General features: G+C 35.3%; 1 protein-coding gene across 4 annotated transcripts in view; it reads left to right on the top strand.

Moving 5' to 3' along the window:
- SMS (spermine synthase) overlaps window positions 1-23605 on the top strand; it is a 33927-nt gene extending 10322 nt beyond the window's left edge. For 3 of the 4 annotated variants that reach the window (XM_088144834.1, XM_088144833.1, XM_088144835.1), the window contains exons 2-11: window positions 2160-2280; window positions 6212-6305; window positions 8997-9061; window positions 10764-10939; window positions 11723-11879; window positions 13532-13619; window positions 15210-15324; window positions 16225-16304; window positions 20921-21036; window positions 21595-23605. In XM_088144834.1, coding sequence (XP_088000960.1) covers window positions 2213-2280; window positions 6212-6305; window positions 8997-9061; window positions 10764-10939; window positions 11723-11879; window positions 13532-13619; window positions 15210-15324; window positions 16225-16304; window positions 20921-21036; window positions 21595-21637 — 1002 coding nt within the window. In that variant the 5' untranslated portion in view covers window positions 2160-2212 and the 3' untranslated portion in view covers window positions 21638-23605. Of the gene's footprint in view, window positions 1-2159; window positions 2281-6211; window positions 6306-8996; window positions 9062-10763; window positions 10940-11722; window positions 11880-13448; window positions 13620-15209; window positions 15325-16224; window positions 16305-20920; window positions 21037-21594 lie in introns of all 4 variants that reach the window. The other variant, XM_088144836.1, reaches the window with a different exon arrangement.
- Window positions 23606-27004: the final 3399 nt, after the last annotated feature.

Raw genomic sequence — 27004 nt, 5'->3', positions numbered from 1 at the left:
AGTGTGAGTGGGCTAGTGGGTGCTGGGAGGCCTCACAAAGGGCCAGTAGCTGTCTTGGCCAGGCAAGCCTTATCAGCGACAGGAGGAAGGAGATGGCGAAGGTCAGCTGGGGACAGCAGGGGTAGGTGGTGATGGCAGAGTGCAGGGCATCCAGCCAAAAGGGCAGAGATGGAAGGGAGGTAGGCAGGTGGGGGGAGTTGAAGTAGAGGCGAGCACAGCAGGGCAGGAGAAGTGTGAGGTCTTTGCCTAATGACCGCAACTGGCACTACTGGAACTGCCATAGCTAAGCGTGGTCATGTGATGTTTTGCCTAATGACCACTAAGGTGACTACAAGCGTGATCATGTGACATTTTGCCTAATGATCGCTAAGGTCATGTGATGTTTTGCCTAGCAGCCTCTTCACGATGGAAATTCCATTCCCAATTAGGGTTGTTAAGTGAGGAATACCTGTATATTGATGTAGAAGCCAGTGTTTCTCATTCTTTTATGTCTTTTATATCTGCATTTTCTTCCAGTCCAATTTCACAAGTATGTTTTATTCAAGGAAAGAGAGAACACCAGTAAATGACTCAGTCTTAGGTTTAATGATGTCATCTACTTTTATTAAATAAGTTGGTATACAGGATAGTTAAATTTAAGTATTGATAAATATATGATACAATATAGAATAAATGTCTGGTTGAGAATTTAGCATAATTCTGTCATTTAACCACAGTTTAATTTTTAGCTCTATAAAAAAGACAACTAATCTTTGTAAAAGTAGGTAAGGTAGTCCTCACTTACTGACTGCTTCATTTAATGACTTCAAAGTGACGATAGTATAAAAGCTTCGCGACCGATCCTGGCATTTACAACTGTAGCAGTGTCCCATGGTCACGTGATTGCCATTGAGTTAACAGAGAATGCAGAAGTTGTAGTCACATGATGTTTTGTTTAGCAACCACAGCACTTGGCAACAGAGTTGCCGGTTCCAAATGCAGTAACTAAGTGAGGACTACCTATATTCCTTTAAATTTGACTGTTATCTATGCCTTTTTGTTTCGTTTTAAAGTTTTAATCTTGACCAGAGAGCTCACTTTGGGGAAATCGTTCTTAGCCCAGTCTACCTCAGAGAGTTGTTTTGAAGATAAAATGAAGAAAAGTATGTTACTTTGAACTCTCTGAGAAAAATGAAGATATAAATGCAAACTACACAATGAGATCATTACAGAGGTAGAAGCTCTAAAGCTTTGCTAACCGTAATGGACTAATAGCAGCCTGAGTAAGAATTAGTATTTACATGTAATCTTGCCTTTTTTATTCATTAGCTCTTCAGATAACAGGCCTGTGATTTGACTTGCAAAGCTACAATTAAATACAAAGGAGAAATCAAAGCATTAAATGCAAGAAAGATTTTTAACTTTACATTACAAATGAACTTGAGGGGTTTTTTTTATCTTTACTTTTTTAAAAAATGTTCCTGACATCTGTTCATTGTCATCTGGTAAAACAATTGGTCTTGGCATCAAGTTTTTCATATAAACTTAGAAGTATTTTCTAAAAATGAAAAAGAAATGGTGGGCAACAGAAAATATGTTTTGCCTTCTAACTGCTAGTTTTATATAGACAGTGAGCAAGAAGCTCATTTGACATTTTTTTCTACTTGGAAAAACATTCCATACTGCTAAAAGCAGTTAAACAAATTATTTGATTTATTGTTCAGAATGTATGTATTTACTGTGCTTCTAAACCACTCAATATCTGCAGCTCTAGCATACATTTTAACATACTGTAAAAAGATAGGAAACAACATAAGCAAAATCTGTATTGTAACAAATCACAATAATAAAAGTTACAATATGACTGTGAAGTTACAAGAACATTAAAATGGTTATTAAAACAATTGGGAAACAAATCTTTACTAAAATAGCTGCCAGCTTGCTAGCTATGCCACCTCCACAGAAAACAACATTTGATTATCAAGATTTATTGAAAGAGGATAGGATAAGGTTACAGAAATCTTAACAGCTGGCTTGTCAAATATGTGATAAAAGGTTTAGAAATGGCAAAAGTCATCATTTTATGCTTATAAAAGTGATAAGAGTATCACGAGAAAATGCATACTAAATGTTATTTCTGTGTATTTATTAACCCATTGGTTTCTTCTTTCTTTGTCTAGCTGATTGTAATGCCATTTTTAAAGGTCTGCAGACCGTCTTCCAAAAGCAGGGAATGACAGAGACTATTCATAACTGGGAAAATCATGGTTACCTAGCAACATATGTCAATAAAAATGGCTGGTAAGCTAAATTTAAATACATGATTTTTGAAGGACAATTATCAGTGATTAAACAGTCTGTCAAGGTTATCTATAAGAAGCTAAGTGAAGAGTATACTTAATTTTTATACTTTTCCAAGGTTTTAAGAGTTAATTTCTGATTACAATGTTGTGGGAAAAAAGAAAGAAAAAATGGAATTTATATTAATAAAATTAACGCATGCTGCTGAAGCTTCATTGTTAGGCAAGCTCTAATTCCTTTATGTTCTAAGTATCTAACTGGATGAAAATAATGTTTTTTGGGGGGGGGTGGAAGGACAGAATGTTACAGTTATTTGTTCTGCCAAACACTGAGGGATATCAGCCCAGAGCCCATTTTGATGAGTAGCTAATTTAGTTGATAGATATTTTTTAAAAAGAGTGGTTTCATACATAACTTTTATTGCAAGATAGCCTGTCAGTACTTTGACTGTTGAGTACTGTTAAGTTCAAGGAATGGATGCCTTACACATTTAATACACATTGTGAGCGATTTTGTAAAGTTTTAAATCTGGGGAATCTTTTTTCAGTTGTATTTCTTTTTTCTACAACATATTCTGAGGTATTGTTAGTTGGCATTAAGAGATCTAACTGTAGGAGGAGACAAAATAATTTCTCTGCTTTATTACAAATTAACAACTTTGTCACAGGTGACTAGCGTATAACAGAAGATATTATCACCAAATTCATTCAACAAAAGCAGCAAGATTTGAAATTTGGGGAAATAACAATTGCTTTTATTTATGCCCAAATGACAATGCAAAGTTCTACAAAATATTTTTTCAATCACTTCTTAAAATTGCAGAGTGATATTCTGATTTTTGGAGACAGGATTTTTTTTTTCTCCATACATAGACAAATCTGCTACATCTAAAGGGAACTATGGCAAAAACTTCCAAAACGTCTTATATAAAATATCACTTACAGTGCATTTGGAAAGTATTCAGACCCCCTTCACTTTTTTCAATTTTGTTATGTTGCAGCCTGATACTACAATCGTTCAAATTCATTTTTTTTTCTCATTAATCTACACTCAGTACCCCATAATGACAAAGTGAAAACAGAATTTTAGAAATGTCTGTAAATTTATTAAAAAGGAAAAACTGAAATATCATATGTACTTAATTATTCAGATCCTTTACTCAGTACTTTGTTGAAGCACCTTTGGCAGCAGTTAGAGCCTCGAGTCTTTTTCGGTATGACATGACAAACTTTGCACACCTGGATTGGGGGATTTTCTACCATTCTTCTTTCCAAATCCTCTCAAGCTCAATCAGGTTGGATGGGGACCGTCAGTGGACAGCCATTTTCAGGTCTCTCCAGAGATGTTCAATAGGGTTCAAGTGAGGGCTCTGGCTGGGCCACTCTAGGACATTCACAGAGTTGTCCCTAAGCCATTTCTGTGTTGTCTTGGCTGTGTGCTTAGGATTGTAGTCATATTGGAAGATGAACCTTTGGCCCAGTCTGAGGTCCTGGGTGCTGGAACAGGTTTTAATTGAGGATATCTCTGTACTTTGCTCCATTCAGCTTTCCCTCAACCCTGACCAGTCTCGCAGTCCCTGCCGCTGAAAAACACCCCACAGCATGATGCTGCCACCACCATGCTTCACTGTTGGGATGGTATTGGGCAGGTGATGAGCGGTGCCTGGTTTCCTCTAGACATAACATTTAGAATTGAGGCCAAACAGTTCAATCTTGGTTTCATCAGACCAGAGAATCTTGTTCCTCACAATCTGAGAGTCCTTCAGGTGCTTTTTTGCAAACTCCAAGCAGGCTTTCATGTGTTTTGCACTGAGGAGAGGCTTCCGTCTAGCCATCCTGCCAGAAAGCCCAGATCAGTGGAGGGCTGCAGTGATGGTTGTCCTTCTGGAACTTTGTCCCATCTCCACACAGGATCTATGGAGCTCAGTCAGAGTGACCATCAGGTTCTTGGTCACCTATCTTACTATGGCTCTTCTCCTCCAATTGCTCAGTTAGCGACCAGCTCTTAGAAGAGTCCTGGTTGTGCCAAACTTCTTCCATTTAAGTATTATGGAGGCCACTGTGCTCTTGAGAACCTTCAGTGCAGCAGAAATTTTTGTGTAGTCTTCCCCATATCTGTGTCTTGCAATAATCCTGTCTCTGAGCTCTGGAGGCAGTTCCTTTGACCTCATGGCTTTTGCTCTGATACAGTATGCATTGTCAGCTGTGAGGCCTTCTGTAGAGAGGTGTGTGCCTTTCCAAATCATGTCCAATCAATTTAATTTACCACAGGTGGACTCCAATCAAGGTGTAGAAACAGCTCAGCAACAATCAAGAGGCACCTGAGCTAAATTTCAAGTGTTGTTGCAAAGGGTCTGAATGCTTATGCCAATGTGATATTTCAGTTTTTCCTTTGTAATAAATTTACAGACATTTCTAAAATTCTGTTTTCACTTTGTCATTATGGGGTACTGAGTGTAGATTAATGAGGAAAAAAATGAATTTGAACAATTGTAATATCAGGCTGCAACATAACAAAATTGAAAAAAGTGAATACTTTTTCTGAATACTTTCCGAATGCACTGTATATAGATAAAATGCATTTTACCTAGTGTTTTAAATAAATGAATTATAGACAGTACAAAGAGGCTAACAATAGTAAGGTAAAATAAATAAAACTGAAAGTGCAAAATACAAAAATAAATTACTTAGCAGTTAAATCAGCTATACAGTCACCAATAATGAAATCAGTGCTGCTGCATTTCAGATGAAAACACTTATCATTTTGTAAAGTTGTTTATATTCCCAGAGCCCTCCTAAACTAGTTTTGGCCGTCTAACAGAAGAACAGATAATAAGCCTCCCTCTTGGGAGTTCTAGAACAATCTCCCTGTTCCCAGTTAAGTATGTTTCTGGAGACACAGTATATGTAAGAGATTTTCTGTTCTTATCAGTTATGGAAACTTGTGTAGAAGTGATCCAAAGCTGTGAATGTTTTTAAGAACATTATGGGCCCAGAGACAAATTATTATATTTCAGGAAAGAAGTTGTATGCTTCTGGAGCCATGGATATTTTGGCTCAGATATTTTCGAAGATCAGTATATGTCCTGTGATAGCTTGATTATTTATTTATTTATTGGATTTATAGGGCCACCCAATGCAAACAATGTGACTCTAGATGGTGTACAACAAGAACAGTAAACCAAAAACATAATACACATCATTAAAAAAAGCTACCTAATATATAAAATGGTGACTGAACACAATAATTAAACAATCAAAGGGGAACTCTGTTCAAGTAGAGTCAAACACCTGAGGAAAGTAACATTTTATTTTCAGAAAGACCTGTTGCTCCAAGCACCTTGACATATGGAGAAAGCTAGCTCAACTGGGAGCACTGGTAACAAGTTGATCCCAGTATGTGATACATACTTTCTTCAGATGTTGATTAAAATTATGTTCTCAAAAATATTAAGATTTAGTGGCCAGAAAACAATAGCCAGTTTGGTTAAGATCAGAAACAAAAAAGTCAATAAAAATATCCAGATGACCATCTTTCAGCAGAAGCTCAAAGAATAGTTGATCCAGAAGGACAAGAACAGTTTTGATGGTAGCAACTTCTCTTCTCAATTGTTGCTGAAGGAATAATTGATAAAGGGGAACTTTTACCACTCTGATGTCCTCCAGCTGACATCTTTGGCCAAGTTGCTTGAGAATTTGAGGAGTTGGCTCTGTCTGTTAAAAAAGGAGGGAAGATAATTCCTTAGTTAGAATGCTATTTTTATTCATTTTATTTTATATTGCTAATAACTTGCAGATAAGGAATGTATTTCTTAGCAGATATAAAGTTTTATGAGCTAAAACTAATTCTTATTAAATTAGGGTTTTGTTTAGTAAATTAAATTCTGGCTGCACACTGATTATTAGAACTTTCTTTTCTTTTTATTGTCTAGCTTTGCAAATCTAAGAATTTATCCGCATGGTTTAGTGTTGGTTGATGCACAGAGTTCCAATGATTTGAATGAAAGAGGAGAAGAAACAGAACAGGTAGGTAAACTATTAATTTTTATTAAAAGAGAAAATAAAAAAATATATTTTTTATACATTTTTAGCTGAGCTGACTTTTTCATTTGTCATACATAATGGTAGATTTTTAAATCTGAGAACCCATGTGAGGCCTTGTAGGAGAGCCAGTTTGGTGTAGTGGTTAAGGCATTAGGCTAGAAACCAGATCATGAATTCTAGTCCCACCTTAGGCATGAAACCATCTGTGTGACCTTGGGCCAGTCAAACTCTCAGTCCTAGGAAGCAGGCAATGGCAAACCACTTCTGAAAAACCTTGCCAAGAAAACTGCAGGGACTTTTCCAGGTAGTCCTGGAGTGACTTGAAGACACCAAAAAAAAAAGAGAGAGAGAGAGACTTTAGACGGATACAAAAAAATTAAACTCAAATCCTTAGAGATGCAAAGGGCAGTCATGCAAAAATGAAAAGGGATCTATTTATCAGAAGTGGGTGCAAATTAGTTTTGGCTGTATTTCCTTTTCTTCTTTCATGCCTTTAATACCTTTGGCTTACTATTTGTTCTTTTCTGTGTTCTGTATAACATTGTGTATGCCAAAAGGGAATAATAGCATGATGGGTAAGTAGGCAGGTAGGTACCTAGGAAGAATATAGGTACATAGCATGTCACAGTGGCTATATTTTTCTTTTAGAAACAGACAGCACATGTTTCTGAATATCTCTTGCTAAAGGACATCAGCACGGAAGAGTTATTAAGTTTGGGTTTCTGTGGTCATTTGGGTGGCTACTGTGTGAAAAGAATGCTAAGCAAAGTAGTCTTTTACTGTGGTGCAGAATGTTTTTTTAACCCTTTATTTTAATTTGTTTGGGAAATTAAATTTTTGTAAATATATGTTTTATTGAAATTTTTAAAAGAACAATAAGGAAACAAAAGAGAAAAGAGGGATTAAAAAGTATGATACACATGAATAAATGGAATTTAAAAATATCATAGAAATTAAAGTTTTTTAGTATTTCATTAATTATAAGAAGCTAAGTGTATCATTTTAAAAAACTAAAAATAAGTTTTAACCTCTGAACAGAATGTAAATATCAGAAACCATAATTGGCAAATATAAATCACAAAGATTTAAGATATCCTGTAAAACTGAAATGTTAAGACTTTACATAACTCTTAACATTTATAGGATATCTTAAATCTTTATAGGATATTTTAAATCTTAAAGAGAAACCCACATTTTGGATGTGGTACAGATCCATATATAAAATTATAATCTAGATATAGTTTCCAAATTAAGTTAAGTTCTTTGTCAGATTTATTTTTACACTGAACCATACTTTCACAACTTAGCCATTCTTCCATGGAGGGGATTTTTAAGTCTGCTTGATAGCCTTTTGAGAGAGTGAAGTTGAAAATTGGTATAAAATTGGTATAAATTCTATAAATAATAATAACATAATTAGATAAAGGTATTCTTCCTGTTCTTCAAACACAAAAACACAGGAGTTATTCAGATAATTTTCTAGACTTGCTTAAATATTTAGCATCAATTTAGTTCAATTTCAGTTTATTACAGCTATTACCCAGCAAACATATATAAAAAGAAGAGACCAAAACAACAAGAAAAAATATAAGTATATACAATAATAATACAATAATCAGACTTATTTTTCACTGTGGATCTCCTTACATAATATTGAAGCTAGGTAAGAAACCTTCATAACGTTACATGTTACATAAAAGACCTTGTCAGCAAGAAGAAAATCAGCATAAAAGTCATCTGAATAGCCAGGTTTGTTACTAAAAAAGGGAAAATAAGAATTTGGTACATTTTCAAATCTGCAGCATAAAACTACATGTATGACATACTCAACTTCTTCTGTGCCACATGGACAAAATACAATGTGTTTTAGGAACTTTGTGATATCTGCCCTACAGCAACAGTGAGGGCAGGGCATTGCAATGTGCCCCATAAAGGTCCCCCAGTATTTCTGGTTCTATCAATAATCTTTAGCAGCAGTTTTTAAGACACAGCACAGGCTAATTTAATGGAAAGCAAGAAATAGCACAATTTTTGGCCTTATGAATGGGTCCTACATCCCATAGTATACCTTTAAGAGCCAGAAACTTTCCATTTTTATCTTTCCAAACCTTGTTAATGCACAGCAGCAAGCAAAAGAAGTTGTTGGAGGAGTTTAAAGTTTCTGGATGAAATAATAAAAGCAAAAAGGAAGAAATGTATATACACACATGAGAGTGTGTGAGAGTACTAGAGTGATGATGATAGTAAGAGTACAAGACTAGGGCTAGGGAGACTCATCACCATTCAACTAAGGATTTTACTGGATGACTGGCCAGTCATCATCTACCTCAAAAGATGATTGTGGGATAATTGGAATGTAAATCAAATAAATAATGCAAATGATTACTAACATTTTTTAAATTTGTTAACTGAAAACTTTGTTTGCTTCATTGAATCACATAAATAGAAGTGGGCAAAATTTTAATCTTTGCTTCAGGATGGCAAAAAATCTACATGTGAAATAATGTTTAAGTAGATTTTTACTGTTAGTTATTGTGGGACTTGAACATGAGGCATGCAAAGTTGATTGAATAATAAAAATAATGTATATATTGTAATAATTAAAAGCAATATCAAATTCTTAAGTCTAATATATTTTTACTGTGGTTTATGTACATATATGTTTTCCTGCAGCTTCTGAATAAAGTTGAAGAAAAAATGAAAGAACTATTCCATAGAAGTATCAAAAGGATAAAACGGTAGGGAAGTTTGCCCTCTCAGACATCTCTTAAATGTGACTAACAATGAAGGACATGACTGAATAAGTTACTCTGAAATCAAAGCAATAGTTAAACTGCCCCATATAGTTATATACAGTATAGAGCTTTAGAGAGCTTTTATTCAGTGGTAACATGATTTAATGAACTAATATTGAAGGGCAGATTTCTAAGATGATTATTTTCCATACATTATAAATTAATCTAAGGAGCTATTAAACTGTAATTTTTTCCCCCAACTATTTTGAGATAACACGTAGAAAAGGATGTTATATGTAGAATCTGGGTTTTCCTGGACAAAGCTGATGGGGATTCAAGAATAAGCAAGCTTGTCTCCTAAAGTCCACTCCTTGAGAACTATCAGCTATAAAGAGTAAGAATATATAAGATTATCCAAAGTATGCCATCTCTGAATCTTTTATCACAAAGGCATTTACTGGTTGTGCAGTCATGAAGCCAAGCACTGTGTATGTTTTCCTGAGCGGACTCCATACCAACATTCAATACAGTTAGTGCTTATACATTAACACTAGAAAGTTACGATCAGTTGCAAAAAAACAAAAAATCACCTACTACTGTATGCTTCTGTCATTTATGGCTCCTTGCTTGCTTGCTTTATTTGTTTATTTAGTTACTTTTATTTAAGGTAGAATTATTTTACTTAATTTGACCTATATTGTAAGTCTTTGGTGAATTAACTTATGCTGTTGTATCCTGATTCGTAGCGTGTAAAATTAAAATCACCTGACTGGTTGGTTGGGATGGATAGTGTTACACAAGTGCTTTGCCCTATAACAATTAGCAATGTGATTAATTGAACCTCTGGCGATCAACACAGAACAAGCATTTTTCCTCTTTGCTGAAAGTGCAGCACATATAAATTGATACACATGGGGATGAAACACATGTTGGGTTGCTGGGGTTGGGAGTTCCTCTTTATGTATTTAAATATTTAGTTGGAAATCATAATTGTTTTTCATAGTCAAATAATTTGAGTTGTTGCAAGTTTTAATTCTGCCAGGAGCTTCCTTTCAGTGCCTTAATATTTCACTGAATTATATAGTTTTAGTTAGAATTAGTGAAAATAACAATTGCTTTTCCTCTTCTATTATCCATGATCAAGAAAATATGATTCATTTAATTTTTAACCTCCTATCATTCTTTTTTTAATATATAATGGATTTACATTGTAGAATTAACAGCACTCAGAACAAACACAGATACAATTCCCTGGCAATCTATTTCATATTTTATATCCCAACTTAAGAAATAGCAGTTTATATGTACACATGCCAGTCTGTGAAGTCATATTGTGCAGTGGCTTCTAATGAGTAGTTAATATATATTCAGATATTTAAAATTAAGATATGAAAAACTAGAAATAAGCTGGAAATTATAAAATAGTAAAGAAAATATGTATTTTTCAAAAAGAAGCTCTGCTTTTTTCCTGTGGTTATGAAAGGTTGTTCAATAATATAATCCATTATTTTGTGCTGAAAATAGTGGTAATTTTTTACACCAATACTGTATTACTTTTAAAGTATATCATGGATTTTGCTTAAGGCATTTGCTTGTCTGTCTATTCATACATAACAGTCCCTCTAAGAAGCTGATATTTAAAGTCTGACAATAATAAAATGTGTATTTTCTTTTTCATGCTTTTGTCCTCCCCCTCCCCCTTCAGATTGCCAGTCATTATGAGAGGGGATGCCATTGATAGATACTGGCCGACAGCAGATGGGCGGTTGGTGGAATATGACATAGATGAAGTTGTTTATGATGAGGAATCAGCTTATCAGAATATTAAAATTTTACACTCAAAACAATTTGGAAATATTCTTATCCTCAGTGGGGATGTTAGTGAGTATTATTGGTTGAAAATGAAACACATGCATTTGCTGTTGAATCAGGCTGCACAAAGTTTCTGAACTGCCAGACTAAATACAAGCCATGACTTGCGGCTTATTAAGGGCTTGGAATCACTTATTTCTAGGATTGTTTTTCTTAAATTGCTAAACGTTTATATAAGAATGAATTGATATTCTATTCATATGCCATGAAAGAAAGGATTATTAGTTGCTTGTCATATTTTATTTCTTGGATTATATGAAATAAAATATAAATATAATTGTAATTATATACAATTACTCTAGTGATTGTTCTTACTGTATTAAGATTAATTTTAAAATATAATTCTTATCTGAGATCTGGTGGCTAACTGAATTGTGTGAACAAACCTCTCTGGTGACAGAAAAGGGTTCCAACCAGTGTAGTATTAGATTGCGGTAAATAAATAGCCTTGAATCCACTTCAGCCCAAAGTTCCTGTGGTACAAGTACCTATGGGCTGACATAAATACCAGTATCTTTCTGCCTACTAGGCAGCACTGCCTGGGGACAAACCACCAGGTCTTGGGAGTTGCACAAGATCTACTTCCTTCTCCAAATTTGTTCTGATTAGTAAACCTCCAATTTGCTAATTTGTAAAGGATGAATTTAAGACTATCTAACTGTATATATAATATCAACTATATAGTATCAACTGTCATTTAACTAACTATATATAAGTATGAAAATGGTTATTGTTATGAAAAGTTTGTGTATGCCTTTGTGTATTCATAAGTTTGTTTTTGTGCTTTTTAAGATCTGGCAGAAAGTGACTTAGCATATACACAAGCTATAATGGGCAGTGGTAAGGAAGATTACACCGACAAAGAAGTGCTCATTCTTGGAGGTGGTGATGGGGGAATATTGTATGAAGTCGTCAAAATGAAACCAAAGATGGTCACCATGGTAGAGATATCCTTTTGATATGAGTCTGAAGGTCATTAATACAAAAACAAAAGTCTTCATCCCATTCTATTTGGAACATAGATTATTGGTTTATTATTATTTACCCTGATTCCTTAGACTTATTGTTTAAAACTGTGCATGTTACTTATTTTAAATCTGGCCCAAATTGTATAGTTCAGTTAAAGATTTCTTGCTACTTTTTAAAAATTGTTGTACTTAAGAATTTCTGATGATCATACAGGAACTTTTGTGTAAAATGTATCTTTAGTCTGGTCTAGGTATTATGTAATAAATCTAATACTATACTGGAGTTTTGTTTAGGCAACCGAGGGTCACTTTATTCTCTCTGACAAGGAGAGGGAATCTGTGGGGAGAGAAATCTGATCTGCCACTGGTGTCAGTTCTAATGATGGATGATACAATTGGATAAAAAACTGTTATTAATGTCTATTTTAGAGGAGTCCCTTGAGATCAGGTGTCAAAGAATTATAATAAGCATATGTGCATTTGTGAGAAATTTTTCAATTACAGGTAATCCTTGCTTAACAACCATTCGTTCAGTGACCATTCAAAGTTATGAATGTGCTGAAAAAAGTGACTTACAACCAGTGTCTGAAGTTACGACTGTTGCAGTGCCCCTTTAGTCAAGTGATCAAAATTTGGGTGCTGGCTGCCCGCCCATACTTACGATTGCAGGGGTGCTTCAATTCCTCTCTCCTGCCCATCTCCCCATCTTCTATGCCCTCTTGGCCCCTGCTGCCCTGTGCTCTGCCATCCCAGCTGACCTTCACCATCTTCTTGCTCCAAAAAGTCCCTTTGCAAAAAGCTCCTGGACTGGGCTGGGGTTTTGCTTTGCAGTGCAAAAAAACAACAACTGAGCAGCAGCATGCCAAAATACCCCTTTGCAAAAACTTTTGGGTGGGGCTGGGCTGAGCTTGTGGCTTTTTTTTTTCCTGCAGAGTGAAGCAAAAGCCCAGCCTGCCCAGGAGATTTTTGCAAAGGGCGTTTTGGCGTGCCACCCTCCAGAAGCTTTTTGCAAAGGGGTTTTTTGAAGTAAGAACACAGTAGAGGTCAGCTGAGGGGGAGGACTGCAGGGCGGCAGGGGACTCAAAGTGCAGAGTGGTGAGGGCACCTGGGCTGGGGCAGCTGTGGCTTCCTGGCGCCTGGCAAGCAGCCCCAGAGGCATGTGATTCTGTAGCTGATTGACAACCTGCAAGGCAGGGTGCAGGGTGGCCAGAAGGGCAGAGGTTGGTTGTGAGATAGGCAGGTAGGGGGAGTTGGAGGCAGTCCCTTACCTTATTGAGGCTCAGGGCTGGGAAGGACCAAACCTGGAATGGCTTGGATTGGGGTGGATACTTGTTTAACGACCTGCGATTCTTGGTTAAAGACAGCAACCAGGATTGCGGTTGCTAAAGTGATACGGTCATGTGACATCTCACTTTACTACTGCTTCACATAGCAATGGAAATTCCGGTCCCAATTGTGATCATTAAGCGAGGACTACCTGTAATGTATTTGGCTCCAGAAAAACTGTCACCTTATTAATGTTTTAGTTCTCTCTTCATTATACAATTTAGGCTTTGCAAGGCAGAAGCAAAGCTGAAGAATGTTATAATCACAAGAAAATGAGTTATTTCATTCTTATTAGTAGCAAAAACATTGACCAAATGGTGATTGACGGGTGTCGAAAATACATGCGTAAAACATGTGGAGATGTACTGGACAATCTAAAAGGAGAATGCTACCAGGTATATATTTTATTTAAAGCATTGTATGATTTTCTCATGAAAGTATTTGTTTCTGGAAAGTATCATAGAAATAAATCCAATTGATTTCTGTTATACTCTGTTCGTTTTTAATATCTGAAGCCAATTTTGTCAGTGTGTAATATCTAATATTATCAATACTATTGATGTGAGGTGTTGTGTGTGATGGTGTGAATTATATATAGTTGTCAATACTGTTCTAAAATAAAACTATCTCTATTTTAAATATTCAGGAAGTTTAACGTTTTGAAACTGCTGGATTTTTTGGTTTGTTTTCAATTATCAGTTTGTTGTGGGGGAAGATAGGGAATTGTACACTGCTCAAAGTCAGTGGCTTTTAAGTCTTGTGAATGAATGAATGAATGAATGAATGAATGAATGAATGAATGAATAAATGAGTAAATAAAAGGGAAATTTTTTAGAATAAGGAATAAAGTATGGTTTGAAACACTGATGATTTCTTACTATTAATAATAGTGTATATTCATTCTTAACTGAAATTATTTATGCTCTATATATATTAGCTCAGAGAAGTTAGGGTAATAGGTTATAACCCTGTATAACTATTTAGCATAACAGGTAAAATTGCAGTAGAAATAAAATACATTTATTACATGTGTGCATGAAGAAAAAATGTACTTTACTCTGGCAAAGTTCTGGGCTGGCATGCTTAGGGATAGAGGGGATCTGCTACCTTTGCATGCTCTGGGTTCCATAAGTCTGAAGTCTGGAGCAGATCCTGAAATTCTTTATAGAGCAATCAGTGGGATTTTGAATAAGAATGTATTAAAGCACCATTAGAGAGCAGCAAAGAAAAAGTAAAAACTCTTTGCTCTCTTTGTTGGTTTCATGGATCATTACTGATACTGGAAAAGGGACCCAATGATACCACTGAGACTATATAAACTCAGAAGGTTTATCTACGATGGGCAGATCATAGACTTATCAGACTAAATGCGATCCATGGGGGAAAGAAATGGCAAACCAATCAGTATTACAGTGATCCAAGACTCTGTTCAGATGCAAAAGAAGCAGATGTTGAACAGTTGACACAACGCAGAAAACAAGTCATGCTAATTATAGGAGACTGGAATGCTATTTAAAGAAAGGATTATGCACCTTCCCCATTTGAGCAGCCTGTACTGTCTGGCTGCCTCCTCTGTTCCATAATCTTGTCTTTTGTCCTGCCCTTTTTGAGAGTTATGAAAGTAGGAGAGTCATCCAAAAAAAAATCTTGGTATTTACATCATGATTTCTCAATAAATTGCCAGCAGTAGAGCCATAGATCAATATTAGAGCACATGCTTTGCATGCAAAAAATACCATGTTTAATTTCTAACTTCTACAGATTAAACTCTCTTGGTTACAAAGAACAAATGACAGTCTCCAGACAATATAGATCTTTAGGCTTATACGGATACCAATTCATGATTTCTTGGGTGACAGTACAATTGAATTGATGAAGGAGATGTTACATTACCTCATTCATTATGACTACTACAAAAAGTACTTGTCAGTCACCTTATTAGGGCATCATTATGATAAGTAGACAAAATGTAACTACTTTTTTAGGTACTAATAGAAGATTGTATCCCAGTCCTGAAGAGGTATGCCAAAGAAGAGAGAATGTTTGATTATGTAATTAATGACTTGACAGCTGTTCCAATCTCCACATCTCCAGAAGAAGGTTATTTTTTAACATTTGTTATATTTCTGCTTTATTTTCCTATTAATAATAACACCTTTTAGGTATTTGTCTGAATGCACGGACTGCCCAAAATGGGGGAGATAATGGGTCTGTTCATGCAGATATATTCATGCAGACTTACTACTTTCTACAGACTTAATCCAGCCTCCGTGTGTTCTGATGGAAAATCCGAAGGGAAGGAATATGGTTATTTATTTAAACAATTTATATGGCCAGCCATCTCACAAAAGTGGGCAGTGTGCTAGGATTAAAAGCAACAATTTAACCAAGTATAACACTCAAAGTCAGAAATAAAAGCCAACTCAAAAAAGACAACATTAACTAGCACAGCTTGCCTAACCATCTGGCCCAAACACCTGGAGGAAAGCCTAGTCCTTAATGCCTTACAAAAGGCTAACAGGATTGGGACCATCCAGATCTCTGGTGGGATGCTATTCGATTTCTTTGTAAGATGCTGTTGTGCATTTCCTTGCAAGTTTTGTTAGTTACCAATAACTTCTTTTGAAAGTCGCTTTTTGCAGTTGAGTAACTTACATCTGAGGAACAGAGAAAGATAGAATGAGTAAGTGTGTACATGAAATTAACAATAGTTTTATAGGGTGTGCGTACTAAGGGTGTGGAGGAAAATTGAAACTAAGCATTATTGGCCCCCACACCCTACACACCATTGATAGATTCTTCTGGAATGCTGGAAATGATCTTGCCCTGTATTTATAAAAAACATTTAAATGAAGTTCCATGCCCTTCCTATTTACTTGCAGAGTATCATATAAACCTGAACCATGAATCCACTAATACTGCAAATGATAGTTCTCATCACTTAATAACATTTATGAATTATTTAATTTCTAATTAAACAATTATTATTTTTAAATTTAGATTCCACGTGGGAGTTTCTACGGATGATTCTAGACCTTTCAATGAGAGTCTTGAAACCTGACGGAAAGTATTTCAGCCAGGTATGGCAGGTGAAATTGTTCTGTAGGTAATACAACTATAGGGAATTTTGAAAAGAAGCCTGCTTAGACAACGGCTTTGCAGATAGGTGTGTTAGGGTGTGCTTGGCGTGAGGGGTAATGCCAAAACAAGTATTAAGTTTGTATGTTCTCCTTCAGGCCAGAGTGAACCAGAGAAATAGTGTAATTTTTTATTTATTTATTTATTTATTTAGAAGACAGGTTCCATCAGAACCTGAGATTGTTCAATTTGTGCCCTCTCTTGAAATGGGAAAATCCTGGGAGCCTTACTTGACTTTTAACAAAGTTCATTTTGGAATATTTGCCAGTTTACTTGATTGTATTTCTCCAACAGGTATCATAAGTTTTCTCTTTGGTTCAAGTAAAGTTAGACAGAGGTCTCATACTTTAAATGTTGGGGTATGCATGAGACAAATGTTCTGCCTTGATTTTTTATTTTTATTTTTTGGGGTGCCTCTGAGTCAGTGGTGACACCTGGTGACTGCCTGGACAAGTTCCTGCAGTTTTCTTGGCAAGATTTCAGAACTGGCTTGCTGTTGCCTTCTTCCCAAGGCTGAGAGAGCCTGAGGTCATCCAGTTGGCTTCGTGTTTAAGGCAGGACTAGAACTCATGATCTCCCAGTTTCTAGCCTGATGCCTTAACCACTTCTCCAAACTGCTTTGAACTTAGAAGAAAAACCACTGCATTCTGGAAATTTTGCTCAAAATTTGTTTTGAGACAGCTACAATTTGGCAGAATCAAATCCCAAAATTGTTCGATTGTTCCAAGTGTTGGACATAACAAATTTTGGACAGGATAAGCATGGCAAGGCTGTGTGTGTCATCTACCTTCCTTCCCTCAGCTGCTGCCATCAAAGTCCCAGCTTGGCATATCCACTGGCCCACTCAATCTTCCCCCAGTCTTTCCAGAGCTTTTGATTAATTACATTTTCAGATTATACTTTCTTGTGCCTCTGAAATGTGGAGACAAATTAGTTTTGATTTAGGACTACTGTAATTTTAAGTTACTCATAAAAGTGTTAAGAACCCCAATTAAGAGGAAAAACTTTATTATATATGTAGTCTATTTATTTATTTAATTTATATTCTGCCTTTAATTCAGCAGCTTAAGGTGATATAGGTAACATTCTTTCCTCCTATTTTTCCCCACAAAATAACCCATTGTGGTAGGTTGGGCTAAGAGAGAGTGACTGACTTGATGTCATTCATTGAGTTTTCATTGCTGAAGGTGAATTAGAACATGGTCTCTCACAGCCTAGTCCACCTCCTTAACTGTTGCATCACACTGACAGTATTAATTCATTATATTTTTAATACTATCATGGTGTGCAGAACTACTGTTTACATTGGTCTCCAATAATACGAAAAGTTTTCCATTTTAATTAATTATTGAAAGCGAAGAGGCCTTTAGTTTAAAACTCACAGCACTAGGACAAGTAGTGCAGCACTAGGAGACATGAAAGTTCATAATTGTTGCTAAAAAATGCAGTTGACTCATTTTTTAATTCATTATATACTGATTAAATTATGGCTGTGCTGAGATTAGATAAAATTTTTAAATTGATCATTATATTGTCATAATATGTTGTGGTTTATACTGTGTTGTGATTTTATTGTTTTGCTTTATTATGCTTAAGTACAAGCACATACCACAACTCTGGCTTAGTGTATAAAATTGGATAGTTGTTTACTAGTGCCTGAATACCCTTTCACTCCATTATTGAATTTAACCACTAGATGGAGTTTGTTTACTAAAAATGTCAGCTAACAAAATTCAAAGAAGCATGACTATATGCGCACAGACTGGTTTAAATTAAGTTGTGAGTGATGTAAGCTGATAGGATTGCGTGCGGCATTATTAGCTTTTTTCACAGAATGATAAATAGTCTTTAAAATCTTGAATATTTATTAGATTGCAAATATGCTTGATGTAATAAAAAATACAGTTCGTCAGGCTGTTATTTTTATCAGCATTATTTAAATATACTCTGGTTCTCAAAGTTTTCAATTTTCAGTGTTGCCAAAATTTATAAAATTAAAACATTTAAAAATGATTTCTCTGAAGATGCAAAGGGCTGCAGTTAGATATAGTTTACTGTTATATACCACATAGAATATAATAATAATCATTATTATATTATTATCCCACCTTTTTTATATTTGGTCGAGTCAAGGGGGTGAACATACCTAATACTCCTGCCTCCTGTTTTCCCACAACAGCAACCTTGTGAGGTGGGTTGGGCTGAGAGAGAATGTCTGGCCCCAAATCACCCAGCCAGCTTTATGCCTAAGGGAGGCCTAGAACTGAACCTCCTGGTTTCTAGGCCAGCACCTTAACCACTATACCAAACTGGCTTATTTTCTATAAGCTGCTTTGATTTTATTTTATACATCAAAGCAGGCTAAATTAATTAATTAATAAAATAGGCCAGCTTTCAGAGTAATTGCTAGTCAAGATAACAGATTTTGGGACATTTTCTTTCCCTACAGAAAAGTTATTGGGGAGAACCTGACTCTGTGATGACATGACTGTTTTGCTCATCAAACCCTGACTTTGGCAAGCTAGTCTTATAATGGTTGTTGAGATTCATGTCCAGAGTATGAGATGATAATCTGTTCCTTTGTATATGGAGGAATTTGGGTAGAAAATTAAATGTTCTGGAGGTTACTGTTCAGAGGTGTGCCTCATGGGGTCTAGTCAAGATCCTAATGTCGTTCTATTTAGATAGTTGAAGCAGGCCTTCCTAACTTGGCATTTTCTGTGGATATTGAGAATAAAAGGCTCATCATCCCTATCTAGCATGGCAAGTTAAGGATTGGAGCCAGGCTATGTGGGTCTTCTAGGTATTTTCCATCCTAGTACCCTTGGCCATCAAACTCTAAAGGAGGGGCATCAGTGTTTGAGGAGCCATGGGCTGCAATTCAGTCTCTTCATCTTCAAAAATGCCACATGAGGCTAGCTGCTAATGCAGTGTTGTCACAGGAGAGGATGTGGCCAATTTTTTGGGGTCCTTACAAAATATGAGATGATTTAAAGAGGGAAAGGATTGGGAAGGCTTTCATTTCCACCCTTAAAGCTACCTCACTTCCGCCTGAATTATGCTGGTGAAATGAATCATTTTCCTTCTAAATTGCATCTGCAACTAGGTCCAAATATTAGTTGTCCATATGTGGACCACATCGCCCACCCTGCCTTTAAAGTCCTGTATTCATACTGATTTGCAACACAGATAGTATTAAATTGCAGTGTAGACCTAAATTAGCAAGCCACCTCCATCATATCCATATACTTGATTGTAATAGGGATCTCTGTTAGTGGAAAGATTTGAAATGACGTGGTAGTTTTGTTTAGATAGTATTCACCAATGTAGAAAAATGGGTAAGTGTGTTAACTGCAGCATTGCAGATCTCTTTCAGGCATTGTACAGAGCTAGCCTGCCATGTGTAGATTTTGTGGCCTGAGCTTGCACATACCCTACTTCAGCTACCAATGAATAACTATAAGAAACTTTTCGGGGTTGAATCTTTCCCTCTCACCTCCATTTTCTCTCAAAAACACAGTATATAAAATTATAGAGATACATAAGAGCACAAGATTGGTTAGAAACAAATCATCCTAAAGCATAAATTTATACAGATCAAATGTAGTGGAATATTGCCTGTTCCTGATATAAATATTGTTAGGGAAAAGAAACTGATGAACGTTGCTAAATGCAGTGTTGTATATTGAGTATTTTAATTGTTCATTCTTCATTCATTCTTCTAATTTTTTTGCCACGTTGTCGCTTGTGATTTACTTCTTATTTTTGAAGATGGTGATTAGAATTGGATAACAAGGATGATGGTCTATAAAACAAGACGGTAGATTACTCTCATTATATAGTTTTGGTCATGCCATTAAATTACCTCAATATATTGTCCCATAAATTACCTAGTGCCTTTTTCTATTTGTGATTTCTAAATTACACACACAGGTTGTTTATGTACTATTCCATTCAATTTGATGCTGACAAAATTATATGCTTTGTAAAAGACAGAACCAAATAACCACTACTGAATTGTGGATAATAATAGATTGCTATCCAAGCTTTATATACATAACATTTTTATCTTTTTAGTAATCTTTTGCTATTATTCCATAATACTTTTGATAACCTTCACTTTTTAAATACTAGCAAAAATATGAAATATTTTTATAAAAAAGATATGTAATGGTAAGCAATAAAATAAGAAAATATTTCCCTTTAGTTATCTGCCCTTGCAACATTCATATTCCATTATTCTAATTGCTGTATTCTATATAAGACTATCCTCTGCCAGTATTTATATAATAGCTTGTGTTGCATTTGATACATTGTATTAGCCCCAATTTCAGTTAGTCACTATTTTTGTACAAATGATTTCTCTTGTTTTCCCCTTTTATAGTTCACTTTTGTTTGCAATAGTGGTTATAATATATATTTATAGTCATACACACATTGTAATCTCTTTTAATAATTAAGAACCAATTCATGAAATGTTTCTTTTTATAATATTGTTTCTTCTACCCTCCCACTAGATTGTTTGACATACTGATTTTTCCTTCATGCTCTCTTGCAGGGAAATTGTGTCAACCTCACTGAAGCCTTGTCTCTCTATGAAGAACAGCTTGGCAGATTATATTGTCCTGTGGAATTCTCAAAAGAAGTTGTATGTGTCCCCTCATACATGGAACTGTATCCTTGAATAAGAAATCATGCTTTTTAGCAATCCAGTTTCATTTGATGGCTTAAGTCATAGCTGGCTTAAGTATTATTTGTTGAACTGGTTCACAGTTAGCTGGTTTCATACAACATGCTAATGGTTTGCAGCTACAATGACACTCTAAGCCTAAAAGTATATTATGGCTTAGCACAGTGTATGAAAAGAGCCATTGCATAGGTCAGTCAAATAAGTATCAGAAATTCTTGGGCAAAAACTTGTAATCCTGCAAATATCCTAATATTTATGCACCCTAAGATTCTGTTAGAACTTTTTAATGTAATCCAGTTTTCCTAAGGCTTCAGCAATCATAATATCAGTGTCTTAATAAATAAAAGAATTTCTGTTTAGTAGTATAGTCATTTTTTAAAGATTTTATATGAGATGTAAAAGATAAAGCATGATCAAACGTGTTCCTTGTTTTATTTTGCGAAATAATGAAGATTTATTTTGAAATGATATTTTCTTATTCCTGTTGGGAAACTAAGCTTATGAGAAAGCACAACATATTGGATTCCTTGACTATTTTTTAGATGGGTATTTTATACTATTTGGAAGAAGAAGTCTGATATTTGAAGCTGAAAGACTGCTCTACACATGCTGCATGAAGTGTGTAGGCTTGCCACGTGCTTTGTCTTGGCATCTTGACTCTTTAAATTATATGCTGTAGATGATCCTGAAACTTAGTCACACTATCAATTGATAATTCTTTAAATGGTTTTTATTATTTTAATTTAAAAGCAAATGCAAAATGTATATTTTGATGAACTAGTGTGTTATTTTTGAAAGCCAACTTAGTTGAATTAGCAGCAAAATTATAGCTGCTGAATGCACTGAATCTTTAGAATGTGATCATTTTTATTATGTTTATTTTAGAAGTTTGAACACCAATTTTAAAGGTTAATGTTACAATGTAGTGTGATTCTGTAAGAATTTTTTTTCTTCAACATTCATCAGTTTAATAGTCATGGTGTGACTTGTGCATTTGTTGTCAAATTATCACTGTGCTTCCATTAAGGAAATTAAGAGTAGACATTATTTTTTTAATAATATCTTCTGGCTCATTGGGATGTTTTACAATTTGTAAAAGTTCACCATAAAAAAAAATGACACAGAAGCATCATAGTAACTATCATCATGGTAGTGTTAAAACTACTGTGAGATAACATTTTCAATTTCTTATGATGAATCTTGATTCCAACCTTCCTGTGTTGAGATCTAGAACTTAATTTATAGCAAAGTTGCAAAATGTCCATTCTGAGTTTGTTCAGAAGAAGAGTTCATCACAACCAAAAGAATGAGAGGAAAGTCACCTTGTATTGCCTTTGCTGTATAAGAATTAGCTTGAATCAGTCCCTGACCTTAGTTATAAAAGGAATGAGCTATCTTGTTTCTTTGTTCCTCACCTACTTTTCACATAGAAAGTTATAAATTGTTATCTTTCCACCTGCAAAGAGATCTACAAGCTACTTAATAATAGTATAGTGTCACTGAATTAACTAGTCTAATGGTTAGTGAAATGTCAATCAAAATCAGTCTGTGTATTTATTATTAGTAGGATAGAATAGTAGATTAAACAACTGTTAAACTATGGAGTGGACTATTTTTCCAAATTCAATATGAAAAGCTGAAATATATGTAAGAGTTCTTAGTGGTTACATGCCCTTTTAGCTTTAATACTAATATTCCTAGAATGAGAAATGTACATTAAAAAAAATAGACAATATGCTAGAAACTTGTCCTTTACCAGTTTAATCTATGATAAATGGGAGATTAGATTGTATAGCACAGGGCACGTGTGATTCCTTTCAGTTCGATCTGGACCTAAGACATTTCTGGTGGACCATGTCCGTCTGGGACATTTATGCATCCTGTATTTATATGTTGTGTCAGTTGAGCGCAGCCATATGGATGGGATAAATCTTATTATTGACCTTAAACCATCAATTAGCCCATACACTATTTGAATATGCATGTGGAAACCTATTAGATTATTGGATCAGTGTCACCCAGTACACTTCTGCACATGGTGTGAAATTATATTTTTGTAAACATTTTGTGTGTACTGATTTTTTGTTTGCTCATCACTTTGCTATAAGCAGATCCTGAAAATAGTTGAGAAATAGTTTCTTATTGTAATGTTTATGCAGTAAGAAAACAAGAGAGAATTAAAATGTCCTTTTCAGTCTTAAGATCGTTCAATAAAATTATTTTTTTGTTAATTAAAGAAGACGGTTTATAGAACGGCTCCCAAAATACAGTGAAAAGACATTCTTCCCTCCATTTCTAGTGAAAAGCCTAACACACCACATGGAGAAATGCAGAGATAATTTCTTTATGTAGCTAAGAGAAGATAGTCTGTTATAATCCATGGTAGCACTGAGAGGCACAGAATTTTATTAACACTGGAGTTTGCCACCTTGAATTTCTCGTATACTAACAAACCAGGCATATAAAGCAAGTTGTGTTATAATTCCTGAATTATGTGTTGATTGAAGCTACCTAATAAACTATGATAAAGAACAAATTTTCAGTTAAACCTTTTGATGACTGAAAAGCTATCATTTTATTATGCAAATCTGGCTAGTGATTTGTAAGCTGCATAATGGAAAACATGAATGGAAAGTATGAGTCAACATTAGTGGTTTTAAAACACAGGTTTACACAGAATCATTTCTCTGAAGATCAGTTTAGAATTCTTTATTTCTTTCTCTTTTAAATTGGTGATAAAACATTACAGCAGGAAAACTGAAGCAAGCAAGCAGAATATATTATGTATGTATGTTTGCATTGAACTGTAAGATACATATATTTACATACATGTAGTTATGGTGTTTTTTGAAATACCCTCATGTCTTGATTTGAAATTATGCAAGGCTTATAACAGGAACCAAGAGCTAAAGTGTTCCTTATTCACCCCAATTTTTATTCTTTTTATATTGGAATAGAATGTACTGGTGTGTTGGGAGAAATCATATATTGATACATCAAAGAATGTTTTGTGTAAGTCTTCCCCAATCTTGGAGGCCTCCCATGATTCCTACCTGTTTACCAAACAATCTTCTCTATTATTGGTTGGATAGATTGAAGATAAATTTAAATGAAGTGTTGCCACCTTTGTTTTTATAGAACTATTTTATAGTTGCACTTTTTTTCCCTTTTGGGAGCATAGGATTTTGAGAAGTTACTTCTGACAGATTAATTTTTCAAAATTTTACTTATACACTTGAGTGGCACATCATTGAGAAAGGCTCATTATACAGCACACCAGAATCAAACATGGCTGCAATGGCTTCTCAATTCTTTGTAGTAATGCTGCTTCCATCTTGTAGTTAAATTTAATTTTTTTAAAGGGAAATAAAGTTTGATAACTAATTAGACCTTCATGAAAGAATCTGTTGGCCTTCAGTCAATTACACTAAACTTGTTCAAATAAAAATGTGCCACTATTACTCCGCTGCCTAGAATTGTTAAAATTCACTTTGGCCTCTAGAATTCAATAGCTAAAATAAACATTTCACTTTCAAAATGTTAACATCGATGAGGATTATTATTCTTCAGGAAAAAAAAAATCTCAGTCCAAACCTGGCATTTAATTGCACATACAAATGTGCTATATTAGCTGCCATGTAGCCATATTTTGCTGGTACTCTATTTTACATCATAAATAAATCCTGAGATAAATCATGAATCCAGTCTCTGTATTCTAGCTTCTGCTTCTCCAGCATGCCTTTCTGCCAATTACAATCATATGAACATTGTGGATCCCTTTATTGTTTTCTGTTGGGATCCTTTTCAATATATGAAACTATTTTATTTTGGTAATAGTCTTGTTTCATCACCAAACTGTTTGAGAAGTTTGCTCTATATTCTCATTCCGGTGCAAATGATCATATTTAATAGACCCTGAAAAAGAGTACACTGTATTTCTTAAAATGCATGTCATACATCCTGCATTATTTAAATCTATATAAATTATATTCTTTTCCTCAGTTTTTTTTTATTTTTGCAATACTGTATGTATAAAGTCACAGTGACATATTTGAAAAGAAATTGCCAATGTAAAAATGGGTTGCAATGAGCTACAGAAATAGAGACTATTTTATGAAAGCTGAATGTTAAAACTGGATTATCAGTTTATATTAATGGTAAAATCTCTCACAATTCTTATGGAAAGCCAGTATTGGAGTAGTATCAGCAAACAGGACCTCCCTAAATTTGGAAGAACAAGTGAATTTGTGTCTGGTCCTAAACTTCATTTGGGTTTACTATGGTATGTAAAATAAGCTGCCACTGCTGGGTTCATATATCTCTATGTCAGACTTCAAAAATTTTCAGCAATGGCCAAGCTGGCTGGGAAATCCTGTAAATTGTAGTCCACGCATCTGGAAATTGCCAAGGTTGGAAAACACTGCAGTAAATCATACCATGGTTTACAAACCACAATGGTTGGGTAAATAATCCAAACCCAAAGAAATTACATGATGGTTTAGCACCATACATGAACCCAGCCATAGTCATTAAGAAATTTCCAGGATGCACCACTGGAAGTGTCAAATTTTTCAGTGTGTGTTCTTCTGATATTTGATACTTTGAGAAGAAACTTCACATCATTTAACAAACTGAAATGAATATTCTTGAAGTATACTGTGAAAACTAATATTTTTTGTAAATCGTTCCACATTGCATCTGTGTGCTTGTTTTTCCTCTTACATGCCTATATGCATCTTTTTAAGTTTCAAAAAATTAGTCCTTATATTTTTTATGTTTTAATGTGCAATACAGTACTTGCTATGATTTTCACTTTTTTCTTTTGCATAGTATCTGTTGTGACTAAGCAGATAGAGCTTTGTGCTATAACCTACAGCTCGGTTTTGGGGTGGGGGGTGGTGTTCCTGATACAACAGTCTTTAAAAAACAAGCACGCACTGCTTGCTGATTCTGTTCTGAACACAATTTAAACTGCTACTGCTAACTTCTAAAGCTCTTCATGGCTTGGCACCAGGGTACCACCAGGGCCACCTTCTCCAATCAGATCTGGGTTTGGGAGGGGCTCTTGGTTACTCAATTTATAGACCACCTGACTCCCAAGGCAAATCAACAAAACAAAGCAAAACACGGAAAAGGACAAAAGGGGGCTCCATAATCACCATATCCCCACAGTTGTTCTCCAGGTCTGTTTCCTGGGTCCGTATCACTCACCAGCAGTCGAGATACACAACCAGGGACCATCCACATATTGATGATACCTGACCCCCAGCCGGCAGATGGCCTCACCCAGCAGTTTTATGTAGATGTTAAGGGGGGGGAGTGTTGACCTCTGTGGTACCTCACAGGTGAGGAGCTATAGGTGAGATCTCTCCACCTGTCAATGTGGACTGAACCTTGCAGCAGAGAAAGGAGGAGAACCACTGCAAAACAGTGCCTCCCAACGCCCAAAGCTAGTCCAAAGAGATACTGTGGTCAATCATATCAAAAGCTGCTAAGAGATCAAGGAGCACAAGGAGGGATGCAGCATTCCTGCTTTGGTTCTGCCCCAGGTCATCACCAAGCATACTAAATGCTGTCAACACTAAACCCTGGCCTGAAACCTGGCTGAAATGGGTCCAGATAATCAATCCACTTCCTCAAGGGACCTGTGAGGCTGAAGAATGACTACCCCCAGACTGAGATCAGACTGGCTGCTTCCTGACAGCTTTTGGGGAGTTATTAAAAATTGAACTTCTTGGAAGAGCTTTTCAGTAATATACTATGCACCTGTTGTTGGTCTTATTTTTCTGTCATGCTTTGGTTTCGGTTGTGTGATTTGGATTCTTTGTTGCTTTTAATTCTGGTGATGTTGCAACTGCTGAGAGTCATGGAACTCTGGCAGGATAAAAGCTGAATGAATGAATAACAAGTCCTAAATTACAAGTAAAACTGCTCATGGAATTAGGAACATAA

This window comes from Python bivittatus, unplaced genomic scaffold (assembly GCF_059951505.1).
Source record: "Python bivittatus isolate LINGU-HERP-01145 unplaced genomic scaffold, Pbiv_v1 ctg000350_np1212, whole genome shotgun sequence".
NCBI lineage: Eukaryota > Metazoa > Chordata > Lepidosauria > Squamata > Pythonidae > Python > Python bivittatus.
Note: the sequence above shows the minus strand (reverse complement) of the source record. Positions and strands in the feature narration are given on the sequence as shown.